We start from the raw sequence: 26738 nt of genomic DNA, 5'->3' as shown, positions 1-26738 counted from the left end.
ACTTTTTGCCAATCCCGTCTGTTCCAGCAACGGTGGGTTTGTGCCCATAGGTGACGTTGTTGTCGGTGATGTCTGGTGAAGACCTGCCTTACAACAGACCTACAAGCCCTCAGTCCAGCCTCTCTCAGCCTATTGCGGACATTCTGAGCACTGTTGGAGGGATTGTGCATTCCTGGTGTAACTCGGGCAGTTGTTGTTGCCATCCTGTATCTGTCCCGATGATGTGATGTTTGGATGTACCAATCCTGTGCAGGTGTTGTTAGACATGGTCTGCCACTACGAGGACGATCAGCTGTCCATCCGGTCTCCCTGTAGCGCTGTCTTAGGCATCTCACAGTATGGACATTACCCTGGCCACATCTGCAGTCCTCATGCCTCCTTGCAGCATACCTAAGGCACGTTCACGCAGATGAGCAGGGACACTGGACATCTTTATTTTGGTGTTTTTCAGAGTCAGTAGAAAGGCCTCTTTAGTGTCCTAAGATTTCATAACTGTGACCTTAATTGCCTACCGTCTGTAAGCTGTTAATGTCTAAACGACCGTTCCACAGGTGCATGTTCATTAATTGTTTATGTTTAATTGAACAAGCATGGGAAACAGTGTTTAAACCCTGTACAATGAAGATCTGTGAAGTTATTTGGATTTTTACGTATTATCTTTGAAAGACTGTGTCCTTTTTTGCTGAGTTTACAATCCATGTATACATTGTATACATCTCCTCCCCTTCCTTCATCTACACTGATTTAAGTGGATTTAACAGGTGACATCAATAAGAGATCATAACTTTCACTTGGATTCACCTGGTCAGTCTATGTCATGGAAAGAGCAGGTGTTACTAATGTGTTGTACACCCAATGTAGGCAGTAAGCCTCATATTTGGAAACTGTACTGATCTGAAGTACTTCCAAAATTGATACCTAGGCCTATAAAGAATCCTGGGGTACTCAACATTTGTTTTGATTTAACCATTAAGATTAGCTGAGAGACTTTTAAAATGTGTTTTTATTTGCTGTGGTTTATCAGTATGCCTGTCTTTATAAGTTCTCCTTTTTTCTAAACATACTGTATTTGCTTTCCAGATGTTACTATTGAAAGTGTTTTTACGCACAGGCAACAGTATTTTTACAGCTGTGCATCTTTCAATAAGTCAATGAAAAAACGTATTTCATCAAGCTGTAGCAGGTTTTTAAAGGAAATTGCAATATTTTCAGACATCTGATATTCTGTCCAAATTTCATCTAATATTTAATGTGCTTCAGTGGTGGTCGGTGAAGTTTAAAATGAGGGAGGAGGATTATTATTTTTTATGAACATGACCTTATTTCTATTACAGCATATTGGATAACTGTCATTCATATTCCATTCACCCAGCTCAATGTACCATCGATAGGTTTAGGCTACTACATGTTACTCTAATTTTCTCTATACCCATCATGAGGTTGCTGCAACCTAGTCTATGAATTCAAGTTTACAGGTCGAGAAAAAAATGTGAGTAATCAAGGTGACAGTGACACATTCAATACTGCCTTGCACACTCTTGCTTGCATCTCACTGATCTAGGGTGTAATCATTAGTCCAACAGTTGCAAACAAGAGTTTCTATTGGACAAATTCAGTTATGTTTTTCCCCGTTTTGTTCTGTTTGCTTCAGTTTTAAGATTTTTTTCTCTACAGAATCAGCTGTCTGTTACCATGTGAAAAAACCTTCATATCATAACCGCTAACCGCTACACACAGCCTATATCATTGTCACCATATTAGTTAACGTCTCATAGTCAACATAGCTACTAGAACTAAAGAGTTAGTAAACCCACTACTAACATGCAGTACAGTGTACCGTCAGCAAGCAGTTTAGCAGTTACACCTGTGGGCCCAGGTGGCAATAAATTAATAAAACCAAAAGCTTATCTTGGAAGAGTTCCAGTGTTGGACAGCCATAGCCAGCTAGCTCACATAGCATCCCTCTCTATTTGAGCTGGGTGCTTGAGTAGACTAAACTAGCTAGCTGCATTCACTAGCTAAGTGAAAAATACAACTAAATCTTAATCTCTCTCTCTCTCTCTCTCTTCTCATTCATTTTTAAAGAAATGATTTGTTCAAAAACTGACGTCCTCTGGAAGTTGTCATAATTACTTTGTAAGTCTATGGAAGGGGGTGAGAACCATAAGCCTCCTAGGTTTTGTATTGCAGTCAATTTACCCAGAGGAGGATGGAAACTAGTTGTCCTCCGGCTACATAATGGTGCTACCCCACAGAGTGCTGTTGAGGCAACTGTGGACCTTCATTGCAAATCAGTGTGTTTTAATCAATTATTTGGTGACATGTAAATATGTTTAGTATAGTTTTATCTAAAAAGGATAACTTTCTTTTAATGTTTCACTATTTTTATGAAATTCACTAAAGATGATGGTCCTCCCCTTTCTCCTCTGAGGAGCCTCCACGGATGTGCTTTCATGTTCTGTTTTTCTCACATGCCTTTTAATGTTGGTGACATTGATGACTGTAGTAAGTGAAAGCATGTACAGATGAAACTCCAAGTATACCTTTGGGTACTTATGGTTGTGTGCACAGAAATAAATACAGAACAGAGCCTATGGCTATGTGTTTGAGTGTAGACTAATCACCATCACTGCACTCCAAGGCTCACATTCTGAATAGCTTGGCTTTCCCTGCCTGCAGAAGATCCGAATGAACCAAAACAACTGCAGTTGTTAGGATCTGTCAGGATATTCTGGCAATTCCCTGTGCAGCTGGATCAAAATGAAGACGTATGCTCTGTCCTCTCAGTCCACTAAAACAGGAAATAGATGACAGCAGGAATTCCTTCGCTCTCCTCATCTGTCTCTATAGGGCTCAGTGCCATCTCTCTCCTCATCTGTCTCTATAGGGCTCAGTGCCGTCTCTCTCCTCATCTGTCTCTATAGGACTCAGCTCAGCTCCACACCTCTGATCTCTCTGGGTTTTCTGTTGACCTTCATAGAAACCAAAACACTTTGGAAGAGGGGTTGTTTCAGTGCTGAGACTGTATTTTAGATTAGATTGGCATTTGAAGGGAGGAAACTGTGCAATGGCCATGTGGGCATCCAGGTACTGTTTATGGTGAAATGACAGGGTGTTAATTGACGTAATTTAGCAGACGCTCTTATCCAGAGAGACTTACAGTAGGGAGTGCACACATTTTCTTACTTTTTTGGTACTGGTCCCTTGGGGGAATCAAACTCCCAACCCTAGCGTTACAAGCACCATGCTCTACAAACTGAGCCACATGATCACGGGTTACAGACACGGCTTCCTCTGGGTGCGGATGTCTGCGATGTCATGAACACCACAGAATGTGTGACGTTATAGAGAGAAGCGTTGAAGAAACAACACATTTGATCTGAACATGCATTTCAACACAATAATACATGAATATATAATAAAGATGTTTTGGTGAAATTATGATAATGGAAATGATATGAACTACATTATCAGGCAGAGAAATATGCAAGACTGGAAGTCATTACCCTTTGATTGAATATAATGTTGATGAGAGTAGTGTAAATGTGATGGCCCGCTTGGCTGACATGCTGACTAGACCAAGCATGCCCGTGCGTCCGCCCGCCATCAAAATATCAGGTTGAAATATCAACATGAAATCTGGACCAGCTATATTCATTTGGGGACAGGTCGAAACACATGAAACATTCATGGACATTTAGCTCGCTAGCTTGATGTTGCTAGCTAATTTGTCCTGGGATACAAACATTGGGTTTTATTTTACCTGAAATGCACTAGGTCCTTTTTTTCTGGATCTTTGTAGAATTTTGACCCATTTTGAGTCTCTACTCTGACAATTAATCCACAGATGAAAGGGGAAACATGGTTAGTTTCTAGTAATCCCTCCTCCTTCAGTCTTCATTTTCTGTAGACTTTATATGGCGATTCGCAACCAACATTAAGGTGCATTAACACCACCAACTGAAATGGAGTGTGGACCTCAGTTCATCTTTCAATCACCCACACGGGTATATGCTCCTAAAAACCAAAGAGGAGATGGGAGTTCTATTTTTGCACCTGGCTACGCAGACGCTCGTTGAAGCACACAAGCATGAAATGTCATCTGGTCTGTTGAAACAAAAATAGAACTGTTTGGCCATAATGACCATCATTATGTTTGGAGGAAAAAGGGGGAGGCTTGCAAGCCGAAGAACACCATCCCAAACGTGAAGCACGGGGGTGTCAGCATCATGTTGTGGGGTTGCTTTGCTGCAGGAGGGACTGGTGCACTTCACAAAATAGATGGCATCATGAGGAAGGAAAAGTATGTGGATATATTGAAGCAACATCTCAAGACATCAGTCAGGAAGTTAAAGCTTGGTCGCAAATGGGACTTCCAAATGGACAATGACCCCAAGAATACTTCCAATGTTGTGGCAAAATGGCTGAAGGACAACAAAGTCAAGGTATTGGAGTGGCCATCACAAAGCCCTGACCTCAATCCTATAGAAAATTTGTGGGCAGAACTGAAAAGGCGCATGCGAGCAAGAAGGCAGACAAACCTGACTCAGTTACACCAGCTCTGTCAGGAGGAATGGGCCAAAATTCACCCAACTTATTGTGGGAAGCTTGTGGATGGCTACCCAAAACATTTGACCCAAGTTAAACAATTTAAAGGCAATGCTACCAAATACTAATTGAGTGCATGTAAACTTCTGACCCACTGGGAATGTGATGAATGAAATAAAAGCTGAAATATGTCAAATATATCACTAGCCACTTTAAACAATGCTACCTAATATAATGTTTACATACCCAACATTATTCATCTCATATGTATACGTATATACTGTACTCTATATCATCTACTGCATCTTTATGTAATACATGTATCACTAGCCACTTTAACTATGCCACTTTGTTTACATACTCATCTCATATGTATATACTGTACTCGATACCATCTACTGCATCTTGCCTATGCCGCTCTGTACCATCACTCATTCATCTATCTTTATGTACATATTCTTTATCCCCTTACACTTGTGTGTATAAGACAGTAGTTTTGGAATTGTTAGTTAGATTACTTGTTGGTTATTACTGCATTGTCGGAACTAGAAGCACAAGCATTTCGCTACACTCGCATTAACATCTGCTAACCATGTGTATGTGACAAATAAAATTTGATTTGATTTGAAATAAGTTATTCTCTCTACTATTATTCTGACGTTTCAAATTCTTAAAATAAAGTGGTGATCCTAACTGACCCAAGACAAGGAATTTTTACTAGGATTAAATTGCAGGAATTGTGAAAAACTGAGTTAAAATGTATTTGGCTAAGGTGTATGTAAACTTCCAACTTCAACTGTGTGTGTAAATGTATTTTGCAACACCCGCGCACGTAACGCAGGCGATGTGGTCAACATGTCAGTCAGATCCCCGTTTAGCCTGAGTCCTCAGAGCCTTCAGCAGCACACAAACTACACGCCTCTAAAACTAATGTCTGCAATAAAAACACAGCTAGGCTTTTTTTTCTAGCCCTCTAGGTGAACACGTTCATGGGAAGAGGGCAAGTCTGTTAGTCTTGGCTGCTCTAGTCAAGCAGAGACGGATAAAAACACACATTCCAATCAGAAGGGGATGGAGTGTCTCCCCTCTTTAGTTGGCTCTATGCTTTGTTTGCAATTACTGGCTATTCTTGCCCACTTCAATCTCAAATAGCGATTCTAAGGGTGCACCGTAATTACAATCTAGAGACCGTGCTCTGTAATTTCTTTAATTCTACCTTTTAAAGTTTTGTGCTCTCTAAATTGATGGGAAAACAATGGAGTGAGATTGAAGGTTTCTTTTAAACAAGCCCAGATCTCCTGTCCAACTGGCTTGAATGATTCAGAAATATTTCTGCCGTTTCTGTGGCAACCAAAGACATTTGTCTTCTGTTGTGAGACTTCAGGGACCATTCTCGTTTGGAGCTGTGACCTCATGATTACTGTATTTCCATTCATTTGTATGAAAAGAGAGAGGTGCTGGATTAACAGAGCAGAGCCTAGAGCACAAATGAGTCCCTCACACAGCACAGCCCTTTCTCTCCTTGGTTGTTGTACTTTATGCTCTGGTGTTTACTCACACTGTTAGGAATCCAGTGAAGTCATCCATCTGATATCTGATATGGCACTCCCATGGCTGAGATTAAGCTCCATATTTGTCATGGTTTTGGCCAAATATGCACAGAGCACATTGACCCACTTATACTCTCAAGGTCTCAAATTCAAGTGTGAGTGTTTTGGGTAACGCTTTATTTCACATAACAAATGTTCTTATTACTGCAGTTTATTAACAGTAAGTAATGAATTGTTGTGATTTATAAGCATGTACACGGCTACAAGTATACCCTCACCCAAACAATCACAAAGACTTCAATCTGTTGGATGCTGATGTATTGTCCATGTTACGGCTGGGGAGTTTCATGTGTTGTATCCTGTCTGTCTATCAGGCGTGTGGGCGGTCCGAGGGTGACGATGACTGCCAACAAAAGTTCCAAGGCTGCACCCCGAGCAAGAGGGGCTAATGTGCCCCGGGACATCCCCGACAGGTCAGTGACATCCCCACCAGCCTCTAGGCCAGGGAGAGGGACAGGGACAGGGTGGATGGAAAGGGGATGGCTCTCAACATGCACTATGATGTCAGTAATAACCAGTGCAGCTGCTCATATCCTTTATTGCCTCAGAGGACATTTTCTTCAGGTAGTAAAGCTATTTTTGTAAATCTGTACCGTGGGATCCCACTATGTGTCTGTGTTGAGTGATACACTGCATACAGTAGGTGACATGGCTCATCAACCCACAGTTGTTAGCTTTACGCAATTATTTACAAGGAAGTACTGATTGTATTCTGTCTGCCTTTTCGCTAGAGCTACAGGGCTAGAACTAGTAAACTCAGCAAAAAAAGAAACGTCCTCTCACTGTCAACTGCGTTTATTTTCAGCAAACTTAACATGTGTAAATATTTGTATGAACATAACAAGATTCAACAACTGAGACATAAACTGAACAAGTTCCACAGACATGTGACTAACAGAAATGGAATCATGTGTCCCAAAAGTAACAGTCAGTATCTGGTGTGGCCACCAGCTGCATTAAGTACGGCAGTGCATCTTCTCATCATAGACTGCAACAGATTTGCCAGTTCTTGCTGTGAGATGTTACCCCACTCTTCCACCAAGGCACCTGCAAGTTCCCGGAAATTGTTTGGGGGAATGGCCCTAGCCCTAGCCCTCACCCTCCGATCGAACAAGTCCCAGACATGCTACATGGGATTGAGATCCGGGCTCTTCGCTGGCCATGGCAGAACACTGACATTCCTGTCTTGCAGGAAATCACGCACAGAATGAGCAGTATGGCTGGTGGCATTGTCATGCTGGAGGGTCATGTCAGGATGAGCTTGCAGGAAGGGTACCACATGAGGGAGGAGGATGTCTTCCCTGTACGCACAGCATTGAGATTGCCTGCAATGACAACAAGTTCAGTCCAATGATGCTGTGACACCACGCCCCAAACCATGAAGGACCCTCCACCTCCAAATCGATCTCTCTCCAGAGTACAGGCCTCGGTGTAACGCTCATTCCTTCAACGATAAACGCGAATCCGACCATCACCCCTGGTGAGACAAAACCGTGACTCGTCAGTGAAGAGCACTTTTTGCCAGTCCTGTTTGTTCCAGCGACGGTGGGTTTATGCCCATAGGCGACGTTGTTGTCGGTGATGTCTGGTGAGGACCTGCCTTACAACAGGCCTACAAGCCCTCAGTCCAGCCTCTCTCTGCCTATTGCGGACAGTCTGAGCACTGATGGAGGGATTGTGCATTCCTGGTGTAACTCGGGCAGTTGTTGCCATCCTGTACCTGTCCTGCAGGTGTGATGTTCGGATGTACCGATCCTGTGCAGGTATTGTTACACGTGGTCTGCCACTGCGAGGACGATCAGCTGTCTGTCCTGTCTCCCTGTAGCGCTGTCTTAGGCGTCTCACAGTACGGACATTGCAATGTATTGCCCTGGCCACATTTGCAGTCCTCATGCCTCCTTGCAGCATGCCTAAGCATGTTCATGCAGATGAGCAGGGCATGCAGATGACTGGGCATCTTTCCTTTGGTGTTTTTCAGAGTCAGTAGAAAGGCCTCTTTAGTGTCCTAAGTTTTCATAACTGTGACCTTAATTGCCTACCGTCTGTAAGCTGTTAGTGTCTGAATGACTGTTCCACAGGTTCATGTTCATTAATTGTTTATGGTTCATTGAACAAGCATTGGAAACAGTGTTTAAACCCTTTACAATGAAGATTTTTGAAGTTATTTGGAATTTTAGAAATTATCTTTGAAAGACATGGTCCTGAAAAAGGGACGTTTCTTTTTTTGCTGAGTTTAGTATCTGCTTTTGTAAGCCATCCTCTACATTCTGGAATAGGGCCCCATTCAACTATAAACTCTTTGTGGTCTGAGCAGAGGCTTGTTTGAGTTACCATGTTGAGAGATGACATCTTCCTCCTGGAACAGAGAAACAAACAGGGCTCGTAATGAAAGTGCTGGCGATAGACTGTTCTGTTTTGTGATCAGTCTTTCCCTTCAACACTATATATACACACACTGTGTCCACTGAAACTAGGCTTAGAGTGAAGATTTAAGATCTACAGGAACTGGCATCAACTGGCATGGAGTGCTTACATCGGACTCACAGGGGTGCAACTGCAAGCCTTCACCATCTGCTACTTGGTGTGTAGTCTGTCAGGATGTTAGTTTACCTAGTGCTACATGTCCTTGTATAACACAGCAGTCAGTGGCTATGGCTCTGACATGTTTTAGTTGGATCTCTTATGTGAATAACCTTGAGAAGGACTGCCAATTGGAAGCTAGCTACAGCCCTGACTGGTACATTGACCCAGTGTGAAAACACCATAGCCTGTGAGGAGTTTAACATGACTACCACTGACAGATACATTTTTAAGAGAAATAGATTAGTTGTTTTTCTGTTACCTCACAATGTCTCCTGAGTTAGATACACTCTTAGAAAAAAAGGTGCTATCTATAACCTAAAAATATTGTTATTCTGCTGTCCCTATAGGAGAACCCTTTTTGGTTCCAGGTAGAATCCTTTTGGGTTCTATGTAGGACCCTTTCCACAGAGTGTTCTACATGGAACCCAAAAGGTTTCTACTTGGAACCAAAAAGTGTTCTCCCTGGAACCAGAAAGGGTTCTCCTATGGAGACACCCGAAGAACCCTTTTGTAACCCTTTTTTTAAGAGTGTAGTTAGCCCTGGTCTCCTTATGATAATCTACAAAGGTTACATCAAGTGTTGGAATCTAATAATTGTACCCCATCGCTCATCTAACGACCCCAGTCGAGATAAAGAAGTTCTCTAGAAACAATAACACTCCCAAACTCTGTTACCATCAACACTCTACACAGTTCATGATGTTTCTATCGTTTTTGATTTATTAAAAATTGCACAACGTTAAGATGATTTTAAGAGAAGAAACTGTCATTTATGCACAGAGAGAGCACCGTTATATACTTGCCCCCACCTTCCCTCAAGTCTCTCTATCCCCCCCAAAAAGAATGATTCTGACGGTAAATCACTTGGCAGGAAAGAATTCTGCAAAGACAACTTCTCATAAGATCTGGGAGGGGTGCAGCAGGGCTTTGATGGGCACTTCTTTTAATAGAAAATATTATTGCTGAGAAAATAAATTAAGTCACTGAAAAGCTGGATATAAATCTATAAAAAGGTAAAAGGAAATGAAATAAAACACATTAATGAGAGGAAGAGGGAGTGTGTCTTGAGGGTGAAGCTCAAAGTGAAATGGAGCAGATGTTAATGGCTTCTCTCTCTTTTCTTTTTGAAAATCTATCTATTTATTTGGGTTACTGGAAGCCCTCCTGTTGTGGCCCGGTTTATCAACCGAACAGGAAGTGACCTTTGGTTGATATGATGTGCCCTGGCTGGAGGACAGTGGGTCCAGGACCCAGGCCCTAACTGGCACCCAGCTCAGTACATATGTGGCCGCCACAGTTGAAGCTGCCCAGCGCCAGTGCAGGCTTGTTTTAACTGGCCCAGTCCAGACCACCAGAACACCCTCACAGACCCCAACCACAACGTAGCTATCCGTACCGGAGAATTCTGCACTTGATGTTTTCCTTTTGTGTGAAGGGGTTTAATACTGCAGTCAAAGCAGCTTTTTATGACTCCTGGAGTAATCTTGGCCAGGGCGTGCCTAAGGGGGTATTTTTGAACGTGCGCTGTACATCTACCGGATGATTCAACTTACATTTGGGTATAATGGTCTGATGGCTGGATATGAAAAAAATATGAAAATATGTTAAAAATCGATATATTACACAGGTTCTGTTGCTATTTGAAATACATCTACAGTGATTTTACACTGGAGCAGTTTTGAGTATCACAGAATGTTATGGCTGCTGATAGGTCAAACAAGAACCAGACTGAATTTAGACTAAACTAAAATATAAACACAACATGCAACAATTCCAACTATTTTACTGAGTTACAGTTCATATAAGGAAATCAGTCAATTTAAATATATTTTTTTAGTCCTAATCTATGGATTTCATCTATGGGCAGGGGCGTGGCCATGGTTGGGGTTGGGAGGGCATTAGGCCCGCCCATTTGGGAACCAGGTGTACCGCAGGTCAACTAATGTTGAATACTTATTGTTATCACGTTTCAGGTAAGACCCAAATGTAGACTGTGTTGAAGTAACAATGTTTATTACAGCAACAGGGTCAGGCAAATTACAGGTCAAGGCAGACAGGGGTCGATAATCCAGAGTAGTGGCAAAGGCACAGGATGGCAGGCAGGGCCAGGTCAGGCAGTGTAGTCGGGCAGGCGGGCTCAGAGACAGGACAAGCAAGGGTCAAAACCACGGGGGCGAGAAAAAGAGAGACTGGGGAAAAGCAGGAGCTGAGAAAAACACTGGTTGACTTGACAAACAAGACGAACTGGCAACGGGCAAACAGAGAACACAGGTATACAGTGGGGCAAAAAAGTGTTTAGTCAGCCACCAATTTTGCATGTTCTCCCACTTAAAAAGATGAGAGAGGCCTGTAATTTTCATCATAGGTACACTTCAACTATGACAGACAAAATTAGAGAAAAAAGTCCAGAAAATCACATTGTAGGATTTTTAATGAATTTATTTGCAAATTGTGGTGGAAAATAAGTATTTGGTCAATAACAAAAGTTTATCTCATTACTTTGTTATATACCCTTTGTTGGCAATGACAGAGGTCAAACGTTTTCTGTAAGTCTTCACAAGGTTTTCACACACTGTTGCTGGTATTTTGGCCCATTCCTCCATGCAGATCTCATCTAGTGATGTTTTGGGGCTGTTGCTGGGCAACACAGAATTTCAACTCCCTCCAAAGATTTTCTATGGGGTTGAGATCTGGAGACTGGCTAGGCCACTCCAGGACCTTGAAATGCTTCTTACGAAGCCACTCCTTCGTTGCCCGGGCGGTGTGTTTGGGATCATTGTCATGCTGAAAGACCCAGCCACGTTTCATCTTCAATGCCCTTGCTGATGGAAGGAGGTTTTCACTCAAAATCTCACGATACATGGCCCCATTCATTCTTTCCTTTACACGGATTAGTCGTCCTGGTCCCTTTGCAGAAAAACAGCCCCAAAGCATGATGTTTCCACCCCCATGCTTCACAGTAGGTATGGTGTTCTTTGGATGCAACTCAGCATTCTTTGTCCTCCAAACACAACGAGTTGAGTTTTTACCAAAAAGTTATATTTTGGTTTCATCTGACCACATGACATTCTCCCAATCTTCTTCTGGATCATCCAAATGCTCTCTAGCAAACTTCAGATGGGCCTGGACATGTACTGGCTTAAGCAGGGGGACACGTCTGGCACTGCAGGATTTGAGTCCCTGGCGGCGTAGTGTGTTACTGATGGTAGGCTTTGTTACTTTGGTCCCAGCTCTCTGCAGGTCATTCACTAGGTCCCCCCGTGTGGTTCTGGGATTTTTGCTCACCGGTGGTCATTTTGAACCCACGGGGCGAGATCTTCAGTGGTCTTGAGATTATCAGTGGTCTTGTATGTCTTCTATTTCCTAATAATTGCTCCCACAGTTGATTTCTTCAAACCAAGCTGCTTACCTATTGCAGATTCAGTCTTCACAGCCTGGTGCAGGTCTACAATTTTGTTTCTGGTGTCCTTTGACAGCTCTTTGGTCTTGGCCATAGTGGAGTTTGGAGTGTGACTGTTTGAGGTTGTGGACAGGTGTCTTTTATAATGATAACAAGTTCAAACAGGTGCCATTAATACAGGTAACGAGTGGAGGACAGAGGAGCCTCTTAAAGAAGAAGTTACAGGTCTGTGAGAGCCAGAAATCCGGCTTGTTTGTAGCTGACCAAATACTTATTTTCCACTATAATTTGCAAATAAATAAATAAAAAATCCTACAATGTGATTTTCTGGATTTATTTTCTCATTCTGTCTGTCATAGTTGAAGTGTACCTATGATGAAAATCTTTTTAAGTGGGATAACTTGCACAATTGGTGACTGACTAAATACTTTTTTGCCCCACTGTATATACACAGGGGATAATGGGGAAGATGGGCGACACCTGGAGGGGGGTAGAGACAATCACAAGGACATGTGAAACAGATCAGGGCGTGACAATTGTTACTAGTGAGATTCCAGCAACCAATCATATTATATTATATTGTGATATGTTTAAAAGCTTACAGCTATTACAAATCATCTGTCAGAAGCTGCATGACGAGCAGTTTATTTTGAGCCAATCACAACTCAATACTCTCTCTTAGTCCCTCTCCTAACCTCACGTTCTACACCAGTGGGCTCCAACATGTTGAAAAGGAGCTAGAACGAAACGTGAAGAGCTACCGCCATTTTATGGAAGAAAAGTTATATTCTATGGAAGAAGTTTCAAATCGTTGTGAGAAGTTGTATAAAACTTAACTAAAAAGACAAAACCAGATATTAACACTCACTTATCTATCCGAACGTACTGTGAAGGGGTTGAGGGAAAGATTGACCCCGGGATTTGGTTAGGTTTAATAAGGAGAACGAGCCGCTAGCGATTAGGCTAGCTAAACTATTGCTAGCATTTTGTGCGTGTTCATACTGAACCAAGCATACGCACAACCCGTTAACATTTAGGCTAGCTCAGCTATCGATCAATTTAAATAGCAAACTTTAGTGATCATGCTAATCCTTCATGGTAAACAATTTTAGTTTTCATACTTTTATAAAATGTGATTAGCTATTATCATAATCCATGTTGGTACACAGTTATGTTTTAGATTACTTTATAAGAAATGGTGTAAAGGTGTAAGCACTAGTACTTTCCATTTGCCCAGACTAGATTATTGTTCAGTTCATGTGAGCCTAGTGCTATAGTTAAACTGTAAAGCATTCCTGTAAGAGATTAAAGCTAAGAGCTATATTAATGTTTATATGAAAGGTACTCATGGTATATAATTTGTGTGATCCTGTTTGTAAAACAAGTCAGTTTTTTTTAGTATGGATTCAGTTCTACCAAGGATGGCGAGCCGCCCGAACCTAGGACATCCGTAAGTAGATTTGCATGTGAAGAGTTATTTTTCCTTTTCCTTGGAGGACACTGAATTTGCACTGCCATACAACGGTCTGGTAGGACTCTTTGTTGCAAGACATCATTGCACCATACATTGCAGTGGGACTGTCATAAGCATATGCCACATTTATACACTTTACAGTGTTTATTGATATGCACAGTCACTCACATTTGATTCCATCTCATAGTGGTTTATAAGTCAGTATTTGTGAATTGGGTTGTGTTTTTCTGTGGATTCGGATGTGGAGGTCCTGGGTTGGCATGGTTGCATGTGGTCTGCAGTTGTGAGGTTGGTTGGACTTACTACCAAATTCTCTAAATGAGTTTGGAGGCAGCTTATGGTAGAGAAATGAACATTACATTATCTGGCAACAGCTCTTGTTGTCAGTTGTCGTAAGAACGGGACCAAGGCGCAGCAGATGTTGAGTTCCACATATTTATTGAAAAGTGAAACTAAAGCAAAAAACAAATAAATCAAATAAACGAACAGCTAAACATGACTAGGTGGTGTACAGGCACAAACACAAAACAATATACCACAACACACAGGTGGGAAAAATAGCTACTTAAATATGATCCCCGATTAGAGACAACCAGCTGCCTCTAATTGGGAATCATACAAAACACCAACATACTGTAGAAATTATAAACTAGAATACCCCCTAGTCACGCCCTGACCTACTACACCATAGAGAAACAAGGGCTCTCTATGGTCAGGGTGTGACACTTGTGGACATTCCTGCAGTTAGAATGCCAAATGCATGCTCCTTCAAAACATATGTGGCATTGTTGTGTGACAAAACTGCACATTTTAGAGTGGCCTTTTATTGTCCCCAGCACAAGGTGCACCTGTGTAATGATCGTGCTGTTTAATCAGCTTCTTTAAATGCTACACCTGTCAGGTGGATGGATTAAATTGGCAAAGTAGAAATGCTCACTAACAGGGATGTTAACAAATTTGTGCACAAAATGTGAGCGAAATAAGCTTTTTGTGCGTATGGAAAATTTCTGGGATCCTTTATTTATGCTCATGAAACATGGCACCAACACTTTACATGATGCGTTTATATGTTTTGTTCAGTATATAATGTGCATTTGGAGCAATACTGTGGATATATACAGTACAGTTTGATTTAAAGGCCATTAGCAATAATGTTTCCCCAGCAGAAGCTAATGTTGAACATTGCTCCATCAAAATGCTTTCTAGATATATTCTTACAAATGAATGTGGCAAATCAAAACTAAAGGTAGATTAATTACAGAACTGATCAATGGGGTTCAACCTTGAGAATGTTGCTTACTAAAAGTCATCTGTCCTCTTGCTATTTTCACCCGTGTTTGGTCTTTATCCATTTGCTTTCCCTTGAAACCATATCGCATATGTTTCCGTTTTAGACACACTGGATAATTGGACACAACTTTGGACTTTTACCACAGTCAACTGGAACGTGATCTAGCTAGCACTATTCTGTAAAACGATGATGTATGAATAGCTTCATCCAGGACACTGCTCATTATGGTCCTGGACTAGACTTAAACCGTGTCCAGGAAACTGAACCTATGAGTCCAGCCTCTGGACTGGGTTTAATGAGAGTGAATCCTGAGTCCAACCCCCAGGTCCAAACCAGGCATGTGGAGCCAGTTTCACTCCTCTCTACCTCATTATGACAAACCAAGCAGTTTCAACTGGAGAAGTTAGATACAGTAGACCCTCAGAGCTAATCTGTAGTGATCTGGTTCTCATACATACTGTACTGTCTATGGCATTGTTCCTACATTCTGATTGATGGTATGGGTTAATCTGTCAAGTTCCACTGGTTAACTCACTTACCAGGAGCCATTTTAGTGGAGTATCACACACTGCCTTCAGAAAGTATTCACACCCCTTGACTTTTTTCACATTTTGTTGCGTTGCAGCCTGAATTTCAAATGGATCAAATTGAGATTGTTTTTGTCACTGGCCTACACACAATACCCCATAATGTTAAAGTGGAATGATCTTTTCAGAAATGTTTACAAATGATTTAAAAATGAAAAGCTGAAATGTCTTGAGTCAATAAGTATTCAACCCCTTTGTTATGGCAAGCTTAAATAAGTTCAGGAGTAAAAATGCACTTAATAAGTTGCATGGACTCACTCTGTCTGCAATAATAGTGTTTAACATGATTTTTAATGACTACCTCATCTCTGTACCCCACACATACAATTATCTGAAAGGTCCCTCAGTCGAGCAGTGAATTTCAAACAGATTCAACCACAAAGACCAGTGAGGTTTTCCAATGCTTCGCAAAATAAGGGCATCTATTGGTAGATGGGTACAAATAAAAATAGCAGACACTGAATGCCCTTTTTTTGCGCATGGAAAAGTTATTAATTGGACTTTGGATGTTGTATCAATACACCCAGTCAATACAAAGATACAGGCGTCCTTCCTTCCTAACTCAGTTACCGGAGAGGAAGGAAACCGCTCAGGGATTTCACCAACTTTAAAACATTTACAGAGTTTAATGGCTGTGATAGGAGAAAACTGAGGATTGATCAACAACATTGTAGTTACTCCACAAAACAAACCTAATTGACAGAGTGAAAAGAAGGAAGCCTGTACAGAATAAAAATATTCCAAAACATGCATCGTGTTTGCAACAAGGCACTAAAGTAATACTGCAAAAAAATGTGGCAAAGCAATTACCTTTTTGCCCAGAATACAGATTATGTTTGGGTCAAATCCAATCCAGCACATTGCTGAGTACCACTCTCCATATTTTCAAGCATAGTGGTGGCTGCATCATGTTATGGGTATGCGTGTAATCATTCCGGACTGGGAAGTTCTTCAGGATAATTTTTTTTAATGGAATGGAGCTTAAGTACAAGCGAAATCCTAGAGGAAAACCTGGTTTAGTCTGCTTTCCATCAGACACTGGACAATTAATTCACCTTTCAGCAGGACAACAACCTAAAACACAAGGACAAATCTACCCTGGAGTTACTTACCAAGACAGTGAATGTTCCTGAGTGACCGAGTTACAGTTTTGACTTAAATTTACTTGAAATCTATGGCAATACCTGAAAATGGTTGTCTAGCAATGATCAACAACCAATTTGACAGAGCTTGAAGCATTTTGAAAAGAATAATGTGCAAATGTTGCACAATCCAAGTGTGGAAAGCTCTTAGAGACTCACCCAGAAAGACTCTAAGCTGTAATCGCAGCTGTAATCGCTGCTAAAGGTGCTTCTAAAAAAGTATTGACTCAGGGGTGTGAATACTTATGTAAATGAGACATTTCTGCATTTCATTTCAATAAATTTGGTTTAGGTTCTATCTTGCACCGAAAAGGGTTCTCCTATGGGACAGCTGAAGAACTCTGTGTATGTTGAGTATGGGAAATGTCAACTTTAATATGTGTACAGTTCAGTAATGGTATTGAACTGGTCCATTTACCTTCATATGTGTACAGTTCAGTAATGCTATTGAACTGGTCCATTTCATTTATTATATTTACATTATGGCTTAATCAAGCTTTAAAGGGCGTTCTTTAGTTAATACCTAACTTTACCTATCTTGCAGCTTCCTTCACTTCTTTGGGCTGTTGCTATAATGACAAAACCTTTCCTGCTTTCCAAACAGACTTTAGGGGCCTAAGAATAGGTGTGTTCTGTCAACTCTACTGGATTTGAACCTGTAATGCTTGTTTACAATTTAGAATGTACCATTTGGATTGTTTGAGGAGGCAGGCCACTTGGACATAGCAGTTTGTCAGGAATCATCAATTTGTCAGGAATCATCAAGTTTGCAGACGACACTACAGTGGTAGGCTTGATTACCAACAACGACGAGACGGCCTACAGGGAGGAGGTGAGGGTCCTCGGAGTGTGGTGTCAGGAAAATAACCTCACACTCAACGTCAAGGAGATGATCGTGGACTTCAGGAAACAGCAGAGGGAGCACCCCCTATCCACATCGATAGGACAGTATTGGAGAATATGGAAAGTTTTAAGGTCCTCGGCGTACACATCACGGACAAACTGAAATGGTCCGCCCACACAGACAGAGTGGTGTAGAAGGCGCAACAGCACCTCTTCAAACTCAGGAGGCTGAAGAAATTTGGCTTGTTATCAAAAACACTCACAAACATTTACAGATGCACAATAGAGAGCATCCTGTCGGGCTGTATCACCGCCTGGTACGGCAACTGCTCCGCCCACAACCGTAAGGCTCTCCAGAGGGTAGTGAGGTCTGGGTAGTTTGCCCCCGGTGATGCGTTGTGCAGACCTCACTACCCTCTGGAGAGCCTTACGGTTGTGGGCTTTTGGTGCTTTTGGTGACAAGCCGCATTTCTTCAGCCTCCTGAGGTTGAAGAGGCGCTGCTGCGCCTTCTTCACGATGCTGTCTGTGTGAGTGGACCAATTCAGTTTGTCTGTGATGTGTATGCCGAGGAACTTAAAACTTACTACCCTCTCCACTACTGTTCCATCAATGTGGATAGGGGGGTATTCCCTCTGCTGTTTCCTGAAGTCCACAATCATCTCCTTAGTTTTGTTGACGTTGAGTGTGAGGTTATTTTCCTGACACCACACTCCGAGGGCCCTCACCTCCTCCCTGTAGGCCGTCTCGTCGTTGTTGGTAATCAAGCCTACCACTGTTGTGTCGTCCGCAAACTTGATGATTGAGTTGGAGGCGTGCGTGGCCACGCAGTCGTGGGTGAACAGGGACTACAGGAGGGGGCTCAGAACGCACCCTTGTGGGGCCCCAGTGTTGAGGATCAGCGGGGTGGAGATGTTGTTGCCTACCCTCACCACCTGGGGGCGGCCCGTCAGGAAGTCCAGTACCCAGTTGCACAGGGCGGGGTTCGAGACCCAGGGTCTCGAGCTTGATGACGAGCTTGGAGGGTACTATGGTGTTGAATGCCGAGCTGTAGTCGATGAACAGCATTCTCACATAGGTATTCCTCTTGTCCAGATGGGTTAGGGCAGTGTGCAGTGTGGTCTCATATGTATATACTGTATTCTATACCATCTACTGCATATTGCCTATGCCGCACAGCCATCGCTCATCCATGTATTTATATGTACAAATTCTTATTCATTCCTTTACACTTGTGTGTGTATAAGGTAGTTGTTGTGAAATTGTTAGATTACTTGTTAGATATTACTGCACGGTCAGAATTAGAAGCACAAGCATTTCTCTACACTCGCGTTAACGTCTGCTAACCATGTGTATGTGACCAATAACATTTGATTTGAGGAGGAGTTAGGTCACTGACACAGTGAGTCAGACAGTCTGACTTTGGCCCGCAGGTGATCAGGTGCTGTACAGCTCTCTCCCCAGTAGTCCCCACCCCGTGTGAAAGACAGAGCCCAGAGGTGTGAAGAGATCTGTCCCAACCTGCACCTCGGATCACAGCCATCACCTCCTTGTCCCAGCCCAGCCCAGCTCAGCTCACACTTGTTATTCTAACCGTTGCTAGCTGTGACATCAGATCCCCACCACCGCCTTGGGTTTCGCAAGCCTCAGTCAGGAGCCAAGTCCAGAAAGTTCCCAAAGTCTTCTGAGTGGGGTAGAAACGGAAGAGTCAGAGATGGGTGAGAAAGAGTGTGTTTCTCTCTGTGAAAAGCCCAAATGAGGTCAGCAGCAGGGTGTTTTATCCACATTTCTCAGCATTGAGCAGAAGCAGCGTCGCGTTAGTGGCGGTCTTAGGTGAACAATGGACCAGTCTGTAATGAGCCAGGGGCCGGGCCGGTGTCCTCTGTGAGATTGTTAGCTGTTAGCATCAGGAAACACAGACAACTCTCCCAGGAGTAATGTGGTAAGCTGCTGATGAAGGTAAGAGCTAAGAGCGTCTCATCTGTCTCTCAGCGTGGTGTATTCCCATGGCTTTGTGTGTGGCGTCTACATACATACATTCTACCCAAATCATTTTAATTATGTGGAAAAATCCACGCATGCATTTTTACTGTAGATATGTATTTGCTTTGGCGTCGAACAGGGATCCCGTACTGCCAAAGTTATGTCACATTACTGGGTATTTTCCATCGGTTATTTCACGAGTGGTCAAAGTTTTCATGTTGCCTATTATCTTAGAAATACATTCTGGCAATGAAGGGTTTTCCTTTCTTTTCTTTCTTCTCTAAAGAGAGAGTTTTTTCTCCTTCTGTTGCCCTGTAAACTTTAGCTGCTATGATTAAACTCCCACTGGTAAGCTGAACACACCTGAGGTAACCACTGGTATTCCCTCCTAGTTTCTCTCAATGTGCAGTCAACAGTGTTGAGAGGAATTCTCAGCGCCAGACTCTTTCGAGCTGTTAAGTGAGCTAAATTATTATTTTGGTATTTGGGAGCAAATAAAGTAACGTTGTAAGGAATGGTATAATGATGTTTCTGCCCCCCCCCCACTCTCATTCCAGGTGCCAGTCTGCGTCCCCACCCCCCATTCTTTCTGCCACACAGGGGCGGTACCACACCCCGCTCAGCGACAGCGAGGACAACAGGCAGCACGTCAGATACGTCAAAACAGACGGCAGACTCTTGGGCCGGGCCGGCTGGAGCAGCAAGACCGCTAGCCTCTGCAGTGGAGCCTCCCTCTCCTGTGACTTACTGTCCCAGAGCCGACTTACCAAGTCCAAGAGCATTAGCTGCCTGGACAACAAGCTCTCCATCTACAAGCCCTCTGGTGGGGCTCAGGTGAGTCAGGAGGCCCAGGGGGGCCAAGAGGAGCAGAAAGAGAACCAGAAACAGGAGGACCTTCCTGGGGGGGGTGGACTGAGTGGTGGTCCCCTGAGCTGGAGCACCCTCTCCTTGGGACCTTCATCCAACCACAGCCACAAGCGCACCCTCTCTCTCAGCCGCCCCGTGTCAGGGGCATCCTCTGTGGCCATCCGTAAGAAGATCTCAGAATGGGAGTGCAGGAGGGTGGCTCTGCCTAGGATGAGCCTGTGTCTGGAGAAGAGACCTGTAGGTGAGCGTGTGGGTGGCAGCGAGGGCTGCCCCAGCCTCCTCTCCTCACCTTGCAGTGAGAAGACCTTTGACTTCAAGAGCATCCGGAGGATGAGTAAAGCTTTCTCCGAGTGCTCCTATCCAGAGACAGAGGAAGAGGAGGCAGCCTCAGACAGTGAGTTTCTGGGCCGCTTCCAGAAGAGGCCAGGAAAGACCGACTCCTCTGCGTTATTCCTGAGCTCCCTGTCCACTCGGAAGGAAACGTCTGCTGTACTCAATCGGATACAAAAGATCGAGAAGGTGCTGAAGGAGAGCCCCAGCCAGCCACCCCGGTATCTTAGTAACTGCTATGCACCAGACAAAACGAAACAGAAGTGTGTTATGATAGGTGGGGTCGAGGACTTGGACAGTAGGGGCACCAGTAAACGCAGCAGTATATGTTCTGTGGTCACAGAACCAGACGCCCTGCCGGCCTCTGATAAACTCTCCAGACAGAGGTTCAGTGTGAGCTCAACCCGGTCAGAGACCGAGAGCCCAGAGCCCCCCTGTCAACAGACACCGGAGGGCATGCCAGTCAACCCCCTGCCCAAACCTAAACGCACCTTTGAGTACGACGCCAACCGCAACCACAAGGGCACGTCGCCAAGCAATGGACTACCTCCTGGCAGTGCTTCTGAGGAGTCACCACCCCTGCTGCCCACCACCCCCGCACCCAACATGACGCGAAATCTGACGAAGGACTGGAGCTCCCCCAAGAGACTCCAGGACAGGTGAGAATAGTCACGTCACCTCTAGACGTGTACACTCTTAGAAAAAAGGCTTTGTAATAGGTTATCCGGCTGTCCCCATAGGAGAACCTGTTTTGGTTCCAGTTAGAACCCGTTTAGGTTCCGTGTAGAACCCTCTGTAGAAAGGGTTCCTTCTACCTGGAACCAAAAGTGTTCTACCTGCAACCAAAAAGGGTTCCTCAAAGTGTTCTCCTATGAGGATAGCCGAATAACTCTTTAAGGTTCTAAATAGCACATTCTGTTCTAAGTGTAGTCTTTTGTTGTTATGGCATGTGTCAGTAAGTCCACGGTTCAGTGAACTGATGTTTTTGTGTTGTGTTTCGTGCATTCTCAGACAGTAAAACATGTGTATCTCAACCCCCGGGCCCTCCCTCCCCCTCAGAATCAGCCATGCTGATCAAACAACATGGCGAACAGGAGATGCTGATTTATGGAGCTGCAAAACAAAGCATAGATCCTGCAGGCTGCAGTAAAAACAGAGGCAGTGAATTTGTTTAGTTCCTTTCTGAGAGTTGCACATGGACGGCTAGAACATTTATTTGTCTTGGATTTGTAAATGTCTCTAGCATGTCCTGAGAATGTTTTTACGGGGGTAAGGATCATAGACCAAGCTTTACTTGGTTGGTGTTCAAGTGTATCTATCTGACTACAGTTTTGGCTGTAGTCAGATAGACAGTAGAGTGGCCTCGCTCACTTTGTAGTGATGCTGCTCACTGAAATGGTCTGCCATTTCTGTTCAGCATTTGATAGTAAGCATAAGCTTCAATGTTTTCCTGCATTAGAAAGACAGTATTTTTGGCTTCATATGAAGAGGATCACATTGTTCTATTGATATTGTTCATGGCTTTTGTTTTTCTGTTTTTTCCAATTTGATTTGTCTAGAATGTTGCCATTGAAATGGAATATGTTAAATTGAGTTTCTGCTGTTTTTCCAGTGTTCTTTTGTAATAATGTCAGTCTTTCATTGAACAAACATTAAGTAGCCTAATTGCAATATAAAACACATTTCAAATGTCAACTACTTTAGACAGGGCATTGTGTATCTTAGTATAAGGCCAGGTAACGAACATCTGCTGTCCGTGAGAAACAAAGTATTACTGTAAATGTCTATAACACAGTGTACTGTAATAATGGTTGAATTAGAACATCCTTAAATATCACTGCTCAGCTCCAGCCAAACTGTTCATGTCCAAGACCATCAATCGTTCTATCCTTGAAATCCTACAGCTTTTCAACAATGTTCCAAGTCACTCTTACATCAAAACAGGACTGTATTCTTCTTATATCATGTCTGTTATTTAGCAAAGGCCTACAGTATGTTGTCTTGCCAGTGGACATCCCAAGGTTCCCAGTGTGCCTCCTCATCCTTCTTCATTATGTTGCTATAGAGCTGTGCAGTACAGGCAGCTATTAGCCTGTTGTCTTTCTGCAACACTTAATATTGTTTATTACCCTCGTTCTTTATCCCCCTTTAAATTGCCTTCAGAGCACAACTTGTTTAGGCCAATGACTGAGGGCAGGGCCTTGCCAGATCCTCTTGATGAGCGGAGAGGAGGAGGAGATCCTTTAATGTCCCTAACTTGGAGTCAGTGTTTAACATTCCTGCGGCAGACGCAATTTCAGAGCATGTTTAAAAGCCATGAGCCGTCAATGGAGCAGGACAGCAGGATAGCAGGCGTGAACTCACTGATCTAATAGAGGGGTTGGTGGTAAATATACAGGAAATGACTTTGTGATTGGAGCACATGTTGCTGTCAGTGTAGTGTTGCTGTCATTAGTTTAGTGGTTCTCTGAACCAGTGTTCCAGGTCTCTCTCTCTCTCTCTCTCTCTAATTGGCAGCTTCATAGAGGGCTGTTGAGGGATGAGGCATATTTGAGTCTCCTTGGAACAGTGGCTTTCATCCTCTCAGGTGGTCCTCGTTGATTGTAATCGGCCAGTAGAGGATGTCAGGATGGAATGATCCAGACTCTCTGGACTGCAGTTCTTCTCTCCACTGTCTCAGCACACAGCCATACATTATTAAATACCATATTCTTTTCTGCTTTTTTCATCCTACATTACATTTACATTTACATCCTCCCTTCCTGTTTCTTGTTTCTTCCCATCTTTCCCTTCCTCCCATTCACTTTCCTCCCTCTTTTCCTCTTTGTGATTCTCCCTCCATCAATCCCCTTACTTTCTCTTTCTGACTCTCTCTCTCTCTCTCTCTCTCTCTCTCTCTCTCTCTCTCTCTCTCTATTTCTGTCTCTCTCTCTCTCTCTCTCTTTCTGACTCTCTCTCTCTCCAGGGAGTCATGTGAGTTGGAGGATGCTGCCAGCCTGGCCTCCTCGTACCCGTCCTCTCACACAGAGAATGGCACTGTTTCCACAGAGACCCGCAGCAGCAGCCGGCCCAGCTCCAAAAGCACTTTAGAGGAGAACGCCTATGAGGACATAGTGGGTAAGAATGCATCTGTGTCTGGATAGCTGAGGATAACCCAGCCTGACCTGCAACACTTACTGATGCATTGTAATTCAGTGAATAACCAGGATTGTTGAAAGCCAAACTCTGTTAGTGACTGCTGATGCAAGTAGTAATTCCAAAATCCTTTCACACACTTGGTAGATTTCTAGAGAGTTCTGATTGTTGGTCACTCTCTCATATCCTCACACTCTCAGCTGCCAAGTAGACTGGATTGTCTTTATTCTGAAGGATGGCATGAAGACGTGTGCTGCTTTCTGGTTTCACCATCAACTCCGAATTGTTATGGACTGATAACAAGTATTTCTTTATATGCTGAAAGCTCTGTGTGTCTGTCTCCAGACAATGGTTATGTGGGAGCCAGAAACAACAGATGGGTTATATATTGCGAGCTGGCCTTCCCCTGGTTAAAAGGAATTTGACAGTCATGGGGTACATTTATACCCCATCTGCTTTCTATTGGACAGTCCCAATTAGCTGACTGAAAAACTCTCAGGGCTTTTCAAAAATCAATGCTAGATTTATACTTAATATTCCTGCTTTATGTTTATTCAGCCCTGTATGGTTATGTAAAGAAAATATGATCATCACTCACTCTTCATTATCAGGCCATTCCTTGAGACAAAGGATTAAATTGTAAGATTACTCTGTGGCTTGGGAAAGTGTCAACTTGATATGCCTCAGCTAAAGCCCAGACCTAGCACTAAAGCTAATTTCACATAAACCAAGTGTTCGACAGTCTCACAAGGAATTGTTTTCTCAAAATAGGGGGAATATCTATCCTCCAACAACGACTTTTGACCTCTTGATAGTTTTAGTAACATGGAAAACTACAATATAAGCAAGACCAACTATAAATTCTCTGTATTGAGGGTGACAAAGTACAAATGTATGCCAAATTACTTTCCAGTAGTAAACGTCCTGAGGACTGTGGACAGTGAAAAGGCTGGTTCTCCTGAGGTGCTTCATGTGGCAGCGATGTCTGTCACGTTTCGCCCGGCCATTCTCGGCCCCTCCACTATAAATTTCCTTCCTGCTCATCAGGCTTGAATGTGAGACCCAGTAAAAGAATGGGGGCTGACATGTTTTTAGTTGGAAATTAGAGATTGAGTGTTTGTTGACATATGTTTGTAGCCTTTGAGCATTTTATTTTGCAAGCACATGGGTCAAATTAACTGTAATGGCCATATTTCTCCCTCATACATGGTTGACTCACTTCCTCAATTCATCCTCTATGGCGTTTTATTCAGTCTCTGAAGATGACCATTGGTTCCAGGCAGAGCATGAATCGGTGGCCGCGAGGGGACCCGGGGGACTTTCATGCGTACCCCAACAAAGAGTCCATTGTTCGCCGGTCGAACACCTCGAGTATGGAATAGGCGATGCGGTCGAAGGCATTTTGGCTGAATGATGATTAGTTACAGAGAAATACATTGCCTCTGTGAGCTGTCCCTCCCCAGTGATCCTGGCTGCTCCAGTCTGAAATAGGCCTAGCTGGCTCTGATCACAGCATGGAATGGCGGTCTCCACCACCGCTAAGCAGCGGTTTATAGGTCAGATGTTCCGTTGGAAGCAGCAGCCACAGCAGTGGGAGATAAGCCATGTTCTAGTCCCTCTCCGCTCGTATTTCAACGTGTAGCAGCCCAGACACTTTGGACTCAGACACACACAGCCCTTCTCGAAGCATTTAATCAACTATGTGAGGAGATCATAGCTGTCTGAGGCAGTAGCCCACTGACAAAGAGTACATTAAATAAAGATTCTTCTCAAAATAAAATAACATTTGCTACATGCGCTGGATACTACTGGTGTAGACTTTACTGTGAAATCCTTGCTTACGAGCCCTTCCCATCGTTTCAGAATTTTAAAAATAAAATAAAAATAGTAACACGAGGAATAAAATAAAAACTACACAAGAATGGAGTTATATACAGGGAGTATGAGTACCAGATCAATGTGCAGATGTATGAGGTATTTGAGGTAGATATGTACATGAAGGCAGGGTAAAGTGACAAGTCATCATGATAGATCATAATAATAAGACTAAAATATAGAACTGAGAAGCAGCAGCATATGATGAGTGTAAAAGTGTGTGTGTGTGTGTGAATGTGTGTGGGTTTTGTGTTGGAGTGTCAATGTAGTGTATATGAGTGAGTGTGTATATGGTCTGCGTATATATAGTCTAGTGAGTGTGTATATGGTGTGTATATATAGTCTAGTGAGTGCATATATATAGTCTAGTGAGTGTGTATATGGTGTGTGTGTGTATATATATATATATATATAGCGAGTGTGTATATATAGTCTAGTGAGTGTGTATATGGTGTGTGTGTGTATATATATATATATATATAGCGAGTGTGTATATATAGTCTAGTGAGTGTGTATATGGTGTGTTTATGTAACGGATGTGAAACGGCTAGCTTAGTTAGCAGTGCGCGCTAAATAGCGTTTCAATCGGTGACGTCACTTGCTCAGACCTTGAAGTAGTGGTTCCCCTTGCTCTGCAAGGGCCGCGGCTTTTGTGGAGTGATGGGTAACGATGCTTCGTGGGTGACTGTTGTTGATGTGTGCAGAGGTTCCCTGGTTCGCGCCCGGGTATGGGCGAGGGGACGGTCTAAAGTTATACTGTTACATATATAGAGTCTAGTGAGTGTGTATATATAGTCTAGTGAGTGTGTATATGGTGTGTATATAGAGTCTAGTGAGTGTGTATATATAGTCTAGTGAGTGTGTATATATAGTCTAGTGAGTGTGTATATGGTGTGTATATATAGTCTAGTGAGTGTGTATATGGTGTGTATATAGAGTCTAGTGAGTGTGTATATATAGTCTAGTGAGTGTGTATATGGTGTGTATATATAGTCTAGTGAGTGTGTATATGGTGTGTATATATAGTCTAGTGAGTGTATATGGTGTGTATATATAGTCTAGTGAGTGTGTA

The 26738-nt window shown here is 43.1% G+C and overlaps 1 protein-coding gene across 5 annotated transcripts in view; it reads left to right on the top strand.

The window, feature by feature from the left end:
• Positions 1-26738, top strand: part of dennd2b (DENN domain containing 2B) — an 82320-nt gene that overhangs the window by 16173 nt on the left and 39409 nt on the right. For 4 of the 5 annotated variants that reach the window (XM_065013154.1, XM_065013152.1, XM_065013151.1 and 1 more), the window contains exons 2-4: positions 6473-6571; positions 20017-21315; positions 23622-23773. In XM_065013154.1, coding sequence (XP_064869226.1) covers positions 6498-6571; positions 20017-21315; positions 23622-23773 — 1525 coding nt within the window. In that variant the 5' untranslated portion in view covers positions 6473-6497. Of the gene's footprint in view, positions 1-6472; positions 6572-19850; positions 19919-20016; positions 21316-23621; positions 23774-26738 lie in introns of those variants that run through there. The other variant, XM_065013155.1, reaches the window with a different exon arrangement.

The sequence above is a fragment of the Oncorhynchus nerka genome, linkage group LG28, assembly GCF_034236695.1.
Source record: "Oncorhynchus nerka isolate Pitt River linkage group LG28, Oner_Uvic_2.0, whole genome shotgun sequence".
Taxonomy (NCBI): Eukaryota; Metazoa; Chordata; class Actinopteri; order Salmoniformes; family Salmonidae; genus Oncorhynchus; species Oncorhynchus nerka.
The sequence above is the reverse complement of the archived record's forward strand: the minus strand, read 5'-3'. Positions and strand labels throughout refer to the sequence as shown.